The sequence below is a fragment of the Aspergillus flavus genome, chromosome 3 (genome assembly GCF_009017415.1).
Source record: "Aspergillus flavus chromosome 3, complete sequence".
NCBI classification, from domain to species: domain Eukaryota; kingdom Fungi; phylum Ascomycota; class Eurotiomycetes; order Eurotiales; family Aspergillaceae; genus Aspergillus; species Aspergillus flavus.
In genome coordinates, this window is record NC_092407.1 from 1124345 (window position 1) to 1134609 (window position 10265).

The 10265-nt window shown below is 49.1% G+C and overlaps 3 protein-coding genes across 3 annotated transcripts; 2 read left to right on the plus strand and 1 right to left on the minus strand.

Annotated features, from left to right (window-relative positions):
* Positions 1 to 75: 75 nt before the first annotated feature.
* Positions 76 to 889, plus strand: F9C07_4570 (isoprenoid synthase domain-containing protein; the record flags this gene model as incomplete). The annotated part of the gene is made up of 4 exons (XM_041290645.2): positions 76 to 85; positions 136 to 158; positions 238 to 398; positions 448 to 889. 4 exons carry the CDS (start codon positions 76 to 78, stop codon positions 887 to 889), a joined length of 636 nt encoding a protein of 211 aa, XP_041144234.2.
* Positions 890 to 1673: 784 nt separating this feature from the next.
* On the plus strand, positions 1674 to 3308 carry F9C07_4571 (putative alpha/beta hydrolase; the record flags this gene model as incomplete). Its single annotated transcript, XM_041285198.1, has 1 exon — positions 1674 to 3308. One exon carries the CDS (start codon positions 1674 to 1676, stop codon positions 3306 to 3308), a length of 1635 nt encoding a protein of 544 aa, XP_041144235.1.
* A 132-nt stretch (positions 3309 to 3440) lies between these two features.
* F9C07_2230463 (putative integral membrane protein) lies at positions 3441 to 4899 on the minus strand (the record flags this gene model as incomplete). Its single annotated transcript, XM_041290634.1, has 5 exons — positions 3441 to 3889; positions 3952 to 4016; positions 4087 to 4484; positions 4570 to 4674; positions 4747 to 4899. The coding sequence occupies 5 exons, from the start codon at positions 4897 to 4899 to the stop codon at positions 3441 to 3443; spliced, it is 1170 nt and encodes a 389-aa protein (XP_041144236.1).
* Positions 4900 to 10265: the final 5366 nt, after the last annotated feature.

Below are 10265 nucleotides of genomic sequence, written 5' to 3' on the forward strand. Positions count from 1 at the left end.
TGGTATCTCCGTCTGTCTATGCAACTTCAAACAGATCTTTGTTAACAGATTAGTAAATGTGCCAGGTATCGCTAAATGCCACCAGGTAAGGTCTCAGAGACCTGTTGCAATCTAAGCCTACTAAGGGCATTATAGGACGAACTAAAGCAAGATCGAAGGTCTGCTGCGACACCTACTCGAACGACTTGCCATCAAGGAACAAGTCCCATATGTCGCCTAATATCCAACATTCTACAGGATATCCTTCAAGCGGACCCTATCATCGGATATGAAGTCGCAGCGGGAACGTTAAAGTGGCATCGAATGTCCCGAGCCCACTGCTCCAAGGCCCAGGGTAATTGCCGACCCACGACCCTATCAGATTACCTAAAAGCGAGTGTTGGAGATGCTACTACAGAGTACGCTTGAACCAAATATCCTGCCATTTATGGACACTGATGATTTCAGCGTCAATCTTTCCATGATCCGTTTCGCAGGCTCTATCCACCTCACCTCTCATCAAGGCCAGGATCCCATACTGAAATGTATCGTGGATCTCTGGGCAAAACACCGGGTCATTGTCAAGGATCTTTTTTCGTACGAGAAAGACTGTCTCGAGCACGAGGTTAATGATTCCGCAATTTTCAACGCCATACAGGTCTTACAAAGAGAGCTCAATGTATCTCTTGCAACGGCCAAAGAGGCTGCGCGTAACATCCAGCTGGAAACGGAACGAGAGATGCACGGACTTTACAAGGAGATCCTGGGTAGGACAGGTACTTATAGCCCGGAGGCCCGATACGTCAGGGCGCTTGTCGAAAGCCTGGCCGGAAATGTATTTTATTCGTCCACTGCGGAGAGAAATGCTATGCCTTTGCTTGGTAAGTCTGCTGGGGAGAATGAGCCTTGATGTACAGTTGTCTACTACATAACAGAAGCTTGACGGTGGGGTATGGGAAGAGCTATCCTCGGTATTAATGACAATATTTGTGTCTTGCTGTGTGTCTGTCGAAACTTCGTAGACATAGATAGTAGCTTGGTGAGTATTATCGCCTGATAAAAACACCCCTACTTATCAAAATCTCATCAATGAGCACTAAGAAAAAATATCATTACGGTAGTGTTCCTCGCAGTGTATTCACTGTGCAGACATGTGAATCAACATTCCAACTACAAAGCAGAAGGTTCTGTAGCGAATGATGGATGCATAGACGGGAAATGCTGCAAAGGATTGTATGTGTGCCTGGAAAGTAGGGCATCAATGGTATGGTCCCTTGCCTGGTGGACAAGGCATCAAGTCGCAAATCCCGTGCTTGCCACATAATTTATGAACAAAACAACAACCAACATTCTTGATATCCTCGACTCTCCCTACTACTCGAGGTGCTTCTGAATAGCGTCCCAATTTGACACATTCTATATATCTCTTTCAAAGAACGACCAATTCCTCTAACAAGGATAAAAAGAAACTCCCAATCCCCGGCTTCGAATTGATCGCCTGTTTCCCGATGACTTCACCCGCCAGTGTTCGGCTATCTGGTCGGCAGTCAATCGGCCTCGCCCTGATCCGGGGATGCGCCCACGGCGATACAAAATGATATTTCCCCCGCGATCCTGGTCAACCCCTCCCTTCCAGACAGGTCACGGACGTTGATTTGAATTGGACCATCATACACAGTGAGAAATCGTTCACCATGGCGACCCCCGGCCTTCTTTACGTGACGATGCAACCCCGCGATTCCCTCCCCGCGGCCCAGTTCCACGACTGGTACAACACCGAACATGGCCCCCTACGTCTCCGACTGCCCTTTGTCACTAATGGCTTCCGCTACCGTGCCGTCGACGGCATCGAGCCGGAGTGGGTGGCTCCGTACGACATTACCGACATGGTGGAGCTGACACGCGAGACTTACTTGGCTCTCCGTGGGGATGGCGTGAAGACCCCACGTGAAAAGGCTACCATGGCCCAGATTGACGTTGATCGTCGCCTTTATGATCTTCTCCATGACCATAAAGCCTCCGACTACAAGCCTGTCGAGGATATACCCGACACTGAAGCCGCCGGCTCGGTACTTGTCTCTGCCTTGGTCACCGTTCCCGCCGACAAGGAAGAGGACCTCCAGAAGTGGTATCGTGAAGAACACTTCCCTATGCTAGCACGTGTACCAGGCTGGCGTCGCAGCCGCCTCTTCACCACATCATCGATCGACCCCAAAGCAGCCCGAGAATTCCTATGCCTCTATGAATACAGCGCGATCAACGGCTTGGGTGGCCCGGAACACAAAGCTGCGATGGATACCCCGTGGCGCAACCGCCTCATGAATGATCCTGCTACGAGCAAGAAGCGGCGCGTGTACCAGTGGGCTTACACATTTGGCCCAGCGCCCCGCGAACTGTCTTCTCTGGCCCATAAGGATGTCGCCGGACCTTGGGCTTCCAACGACGGTCGCACCAGAACGTTTCCTTCCCCAACCCGCCCGGCCGTCGAGTCGTTCATTACCACTCCGGACGGTGTCGATCTCCCATACCGCCTAGAGGGCAGCACTGATCCTCATAGCCCCGTCATTGTCCTTAGCAACTCCATCCTCGTCGACTATACCATCTGGGACAGCTTCGTGGATGCCTTCCTCTCGAACCCTAAGAACCAGAACTTCCGGATCCTTCGGTACCTGACCCGTGGCCGTCTCCGCGAGTGTGGGGAGAAGCCCATCAACATTGACCTCCTGGCCTCGGACATCATCGCGCTCCTCGATGCTTTGCGAATCCCCAAGGCGACTCTGATTGGTGTCAGTCTGGGTGGCGTGACCGTTCTCAACACATCCTTGCTGTACCCGGATCGCGTGACGCGCTTTATTTCCTGCGATACAAACAGCTCGGCGCCCGAATCCAACCTCAAAGCCTGGAACGACCGCGTCGCCATGGCCGAGAGCGACGGTGCAGTGTCGGCCACCACTCAGGAGCCGATTATTGGTGAGCAGCTGTCTGAAGCTACCACCCGTCGGTGGTTCGTGCCTGAATCATACGAGACGCAGCCGGAAGTTCCCGCGAGGGTAAAGGAGATCGTGCGCAACAACAGTCTGGACGGTTTCCGGAAGGGTGTGCAAGCACTCTGCGCATATGACGTTCGGGACCGTATGGCTCAAGCACAGGTGCCTGGGTTGTTTGTCGCAGGCGAGGGAGACGGTGTCCTGCCCAAGACGATGCAACAGATGGCCAATGATCTGAAGGGTGGCGCCGAGCTGAAATTAGTTCCCAAGGCCGGACATCTGCCTATGGCCGAGCAACCAGCGGCCTTCACTGAAATTGTCAACGGATACCTTCACGCGTAAATAGTCAATATCAAGCATTTTCTCGTTCGTTCAAATATTCTTCATTTATCGTATCATACTTAGTTAAGTTTTATAATCACTCAAGGAAATAAATATATATAAATAAAAAAAGAAAAAGATGATTAATATGTCCTAGAAGTGTTCCCTCACCGTCTGCGAGGTACTCGTCTGCGTGACTTCGAATGTCCGATGAATGCCCAAACCCATCTCACCCCCTACCGCCGGCAATGCAGGGGAGCCCTGGGCCGTCAAGCGTTCTTCGCTACTATTCGGACTCGATCCTCCATGCCACGAGCCATTGTGGTCCTGACTTTGCACTGTTGTCACCGTAACCGCTAACTTATCCGGCCGGAGTCGGTTCTGGACGCTCTCATCCAGCGACCCCAACGGAAAAGGTCGATCGTGACTGGCACCACCGGGAAGTCGCGATCCGGAACGACCGGGAAAGGGAGAGGGATATGTGGGATCGGTTCGAGAACCGAGCCAGTGACGGAGGAGTGGACGAAGGGTAGCGAGACTTCCAGCCGTGATACCTAGACCAACTTCGATATTGGACCAGAGGGCGATTTCAACCGTTGCGTCTGTTTTCAATCTCCATATTAGCGACCACCCACGCGTTAGAAGGAGTCGATAGGGAACATACACAGAAAGTCCGGATCGTTAAAGGTATGAACAAAGGGTATACGAATAATGACGGCCGAGGAAGCACTGCAAGAATATCCCCCCGTCAGCATCAATCCACTCTCCCCAGAGCCAAAAGGAGAGAGAGACCACCTACATGCAAGCCATACTCAAAATCCCGACCACAGCAATCTTCGTCTGCTTCTTCATATGCAACTTCCTAACCAAGAAGATCGGCAAAATCGCCACGGTGAAATCGCATATCACCGCGAACGCACTATACACATACGTCATGGCGATAATGATCGTCATGTCGAGACACTGGCCGTGAATATTCGGATCGAAAGCGACCTTGGTCCAGAAATACTCCAGCGGTTTACACTGCAGCAGCATGAGGAACATGAAGACGAGACCGGCGATGACCGTCAGGATCATGACGATATAGAGCGACCAGATATGTTCTCGTTTGACGGTGATGCGCATCAGGAAGATACAGATGGAGATTTTGCCGCCGACGGAGGCGAAACAGTAGGCGATTTCACATAGCCACCAGTACTTTACTTTGCGTGTTAGTCTGCGAGGATCGAGAGGATGGGTGAAGGGTGGTGGTGGTGATGGTGGGTGGTGTATATAGACATACCCTCATGGCCGTCACGCGTTGCACCGCCGTTAAATCTTTGTATCTTCGTCCAGTACCCCATACACTGCCTCCGATCATGCAGGCGGAAAACATCACGTAGAATAACTATCATTGTTTGGTTTCTTTGGTCAGATATTGCTGGGTTTCTGTTGTTTCGCCTGTTGCGACAAGACTAACCAATGCAACCACCATTGCTCCGTCATCCCAACCAAATGCCTTCACTAACCATCCACGCACATAACATCGTAGAATCACCGTGACGACTGCCACCGACATGAAGGCGGCGGCGACCGCCCTGACTTCGACGCTGCGGTCATCCGCATGGTCCATGTCGATGATGAGGTCCGGACATGGCCAGTAGAGGTTGTGGAGACGGGCCCCGGGGGCAGTCGATATTATATTATTATTACTACATGGCTAATATTTAGGAGAGATCTGGAGATGGAGCTTGGCTCGGTGCCAGCCTTCCTATTCTAGGAGCACTACGAATTAACCTAAGCTGGTTGGCGCAAAGGGGGGAAGAGGGACTAAAAAAAAAAAAAAAAAAAAAAAAAAAAAACGGGGCATTTAGTAGCTTCCAGGCTATGGCGAAAAAGCAGCAGATCGACAGCGTCAAGTGGCGACCCAACTGAAGAAACCAAGCGCCAAAGGCGTTTTTAGTCATGTTAATGGAGTCCCGACGAGTCAAAGAAGGGGGAGGGGGAAACAAACTAGAAGGCATTTAATCCGTTGAGGCGCTTTGGATAGCCTCGCTTAGGGTTTGGACCGTTGTTTCCCGACAATGAGGAAGCACTGAGCAGGTGAGTAAGTACATAGTAGTATGTATTATGGGCCGAGGTTCCACGTGGAATGAATTAATCAATTCTGAATCGCAATCGTTCATGCCCGTGCTTTAATTTGCTGTGCATATGAATAGTAACCACGCAATTAACATAGGTTTTTTGCTGGCTCAGGCCCGTCCATGGATTATCGCTTAAACTGAAAGTAGCACTCTTCACCGAAGATGCGACGCTGTTAGCTCGTATCAAGCCGCTTGTTGGAGATCCACTTGACGGGAATTGACCACCAAAGCGGCAAGAGATACCGTCGTCATTCAGATAAACGGGGGGGAAATGAAACAGTACGATGCCCGGGAAGAGATGGACAGGTCAAAGGACTCGATTTGTATAGATCCCGTGGAACTATTGGAAACCGACAGCGGTAGTTATCTGATGCTGTATATTACCCTAGTTTAAGAACCCTAATAGCTCCAATCCTGCAGCAAACAATGTCTTTGTTATATTCCTTGTTTTCTTTTTCTGACACCCCAAGAAACCGCCTTCAGGAACCCCTTTGTCATCAGTAATGCAGGAATCCAGACCCGTCGGCAGTTCTACTGCCAATCATCTCCTGCCCTTGTCGAGGCGTCTCCAAGCAAACGGCACACGTGTGGGTCGCCACTGATGGGTTGTCAGGGATAAATTCATAAAACGAACAAGTTCACCACCCACAACCATGGGCCTCGGAGATTGGATCCGCCAAGACGTTCTCGTATTGATTTTGTTCTCTGAATCCATATTCCTTCTTCAGCACCAGTCACCAGGAGCAAAAAGGGAGACAAGTGTAATGATCCTTCCTGAAATAGCGCTGGGCCTATTCTTGGCGCTTCGGTTAACGTTTAGAACGATGGGGTTTCCATTAGCGCCCACTAAATTCGTGTAGCTGCATACGGGATTACGGAGAACTTGACCAGCGGACCACCGTCTGAAGATTGACAGTTAACGCTAGGGACTAGAATCATTCAATATTCCTTTTCTCCCGCTTCAGCGATCCGCAGGGCTAAAGCATGTCTCTCTGCGGACATGATCTGCAGCTGTCGCTTTTCCCGAACTCCGTCGTCGGAGTGTCTCCGGACTCGTTATTAGCATTCAAAATTGAATACACAGCAGTACTCCGTAAAATCGATACTACCGGCGGTTGATCCTCTCGGCAAATGAATACAGAATCCTTCCATTGCCGCGCCCGCTGAATGCCGAGAAAAAAGCTCTGGGCATTCATGGCGAAACCCCGATGGTCGACAAATCTGATTCTATCGAACTGCCAAATCCCTAGGGTTGTGACAGATCACATGTTGCAACACGGGAGATCCACGATGACAATTCCTCTTCCTTGCTAGAATCCCCACGGCTCACAACTTTATTTGCGTGTTTATCTGGCGTTTCCAAGGAATGACTGTCGCAGGCTTTCTATGGTCCCGAAAGTAGGAATGAAACAACGATACGTACGCTGCGGGTGAACTTCTGCGGGGCTCATCGCGTGTAAGGCTTGAGGAAGCTTCGGATAGCATCGAGATCCTAAGCCTCCTGTGATATTTGATACATTATATAAGAGGTGGTCTGGAACGCGATCTCGCCGCTACTAGAGTTTGTCAGCCTGTTTCCGCTCGACCGAGGCGTTGTTTGGCGATTGGCCTAGTTTTGTGCCATGACCTGTGCAGTGGAAGAAGAGATGGTCCCGGTATTGAACAGAGGTTGGTCACGATGCGAAGATGTCAAAAGGTAGCCAAGCTATGCGAACCACCGATTGGTATGTATGGCCGAGTGGAACATACTGGCAACATGGTACAACCTGGATAGATCAAAGATTGTACTTCGAGGGAGCCCACTCCACTACCAAGGTCAGTACCGCCTCGGAAACCCAAGGAAATTCGACATATACGATTCTATATTGATCTTCCCAGAGTCGACCAAAGGCCGTAGAATGGACGGCTGTTCGGTCCAGAAGAGTCACCTGATCGGTTCAGGTTACCCATGGCAATATATCTCTATCCAGGATATAGAGATCAGCGCATCTCTAAGCAGTCTTGTATCTCATATCTGACTCGCTTCAAACAAGATATGGCCCAGGCATACGTCATAAATGTCGTAGGAAAAAGAAACACCCATAAGTATTCGTCAGCCTGGGGAAATGACGCACAGCGATAGGCGTAAAACGCAAATTAACCGTGCTGCATGACTCGCGCTGGAGCTCCACATCGGGATCCTCGTTAGATACCAGTTGAGATCCCCAAAATAGGGAAGCACTGCCTTTCGAAAGCCAAATTGTGTGGGTAGTATATTAGCCGGGCTTTGACTTCATCTCGCGTTTGAAATATGTAAAAGTAACCAGGCAGTTTGCTCGTTTATGCTTCTTAAGGGGCTTTAGTGGATTGGTGATATACTAGCACTCAATGACAGGCGACATGATTAGAATTAAGGCCCGCAAACGTAGACTGTGATACGCTTCTGGCGTAGTTCACATAGACACCGGGGGTTTTCTTAACTGTTTAACGTTTTTATACACTCTCCTTGTCGCGCACTACTTCGAACATCGAAGAAGCGGTAATACTGATTGGATTGCACGACACCACATCGCATTTCCGCATATTACGGTGGGTGCTTCATTTCCACTGTGATCGTCGTCGTATGTCATTGAAATAAGCGATTTCGTACAATCCATGGGCTTGGTCACATTGTGTACTTGGCAAATCCTCCATTGTTTATGAAAACTTGACGATGATTCAGTAGCTTGTGTGCGAACCTCGTTATACCAGTGAACAGGAGATACACTTCGGATTCCCCGAATGCACTGGTATCCTCATCGGAGATATGGCAACTGCCTCTGTAGACCGTATGTATAAATAAAGCATACACAAGATCAATGTGATTTCTCCTTCGTTCCACATTTCAGCCTGCACAAGACTGAACGAGACCACCCTCGGCATTGCCAGGTCCGGACAGTAATAAAGCACACGCGGACGAATCTTTAGGATCAACATTATACATTAGACACCTGTTGAACAATGATATAATGGATGACTTTTGGTCAGTTCCCTGCATTGGATGTCTACGAGATTCTCCCTGACATTTTCTAATCCTTGATCCAATCAGAGATGGTGGATATCCTCTTCATGATCTCCAGGCTTCCTCCAGAGATTGTCCGCTTTCATTTTAAGATCCTACTGCCATATAGGCACATATCATGTCTTGCTGGTTATCTCAGTGGTGAAGTTCTTAGGCGATAGGCCCTGGGCATGCGGTCCGCAGACCATCATATAGACAGGCGCTCCCCTAGAAGATGGTACACTTTATCGAGCAATTTCGCAATTGGCTCTGTCGTGTTCTATTCGACTGAGACACTAAACACACACAATCCACTTAGAGCCAACTAATAATCAACGACACTGCGTCCGTGGAACTTCCTAATGCCTAGAATGCAGCTATATAGCCTCTTCCACTTGTATGTCATTGTGCAGCTCGTGACTTTCTCTCTATTGCATATCATAGTGTAAATTGACATCGGCATTGCCAAGCTCGGTTGGACGTTATGTCATATCACTCCCCATGGATGCAAAGACACGCCAGCATATCATTCTTCCAGCGCTACCTATAATCATCGTATTGAACATCAGTCTAGGTGCTACCTCTAGTATCTACATGTGTTCTCAGCTCAATCCGAGTTTAAAGCACATGAATGGAGAGCAGGATGGTAATAAGTACGTCCTATACGCTACAGGCACGTCAGCCGCAGTGTACTCTTGCAGCTATTCTCAATATCCGCCAAGGGCGTCTAGCCATATAGTAGCCACCGAGCACAATCATTCGATAAACTGTCACCCACGTTTAACGACCTATAAAGCGGATAGATTGTTGACTTGCTTTTGGGTGAACAACTCGCTATAATTCTGCGATGCCTTCTTTTTTGTATTCTGAAGTCTGATCTCCGAGAAAATGCGTCAGCCGAATTAAAAAAGAATGCAGAGGGATGGCGCATACAGGAAAACGTAAGCCCACTGATAGGAAACATAAGTGTGGCATACAACTTCAGCAACACCTGAAACGATGCCGCATTAGTTACGCATAAAATAGTCAGTGAATGGGGGATACATGCACAGGAGCGACCTATAGTGCATAATTTAAGAACGTAGAGAATCCTCAAACGCTACGAAGCTGGCAGAAAATATGATGGAGAGGAAACGACAGTGTGGAGTTCACCACGGATGAATCCCGCCTAGGAATATATCTGCAGCTTTCAACCTTCATTCGTCGCGTTGCATGAAGTAAGGCTATAGATTGTGCAGCTATAGCCTCGACGTGATCTCCACCTGTACGAGTGCCCAATACTACGTATCCTTGTATCGATTGCCCCGCGGCGACACTCGCTATTCAGGATTTCTAGATCAATAAACTCTCCAGCGATGGACGCCATCCAACATAACCACAAACAAGTCAAGCCGTCTGCTCTGCGCCAAAAATGTGAGTCCAAGGGCGCTGTAAACCTCGGAACAAGTACGATAGATAAGCATTCTCATGGTCGAGGATGTCTTGGCAGGAGTGCGGCAGGACCGGAGATGCATATGCAATGTAACATGGTTGCATGAAGCAGGGATATCGTACGATAAGGATTTATTCAGATCCTGGGGCTGAAGAAAGCACTGATGTGGATCTTACTTCTTCGCCTGGTCCCCAGTTCAATATATACCAAGTAACTCTCATTGTCTATTAAGTATTATTAAAACTGCTTAACATGTCCAGCATAAAGGAAACTTAGGACTTCATATTATAGGATAATGCCACGGTCCCGAGATAGAATCGGCCAGTCAGCCATACAGAGCACTCGGATCCCTGCATACCCTGGTGCTTGGTATACTACTACCCACTCCCTTGCAGCCTGGAGGC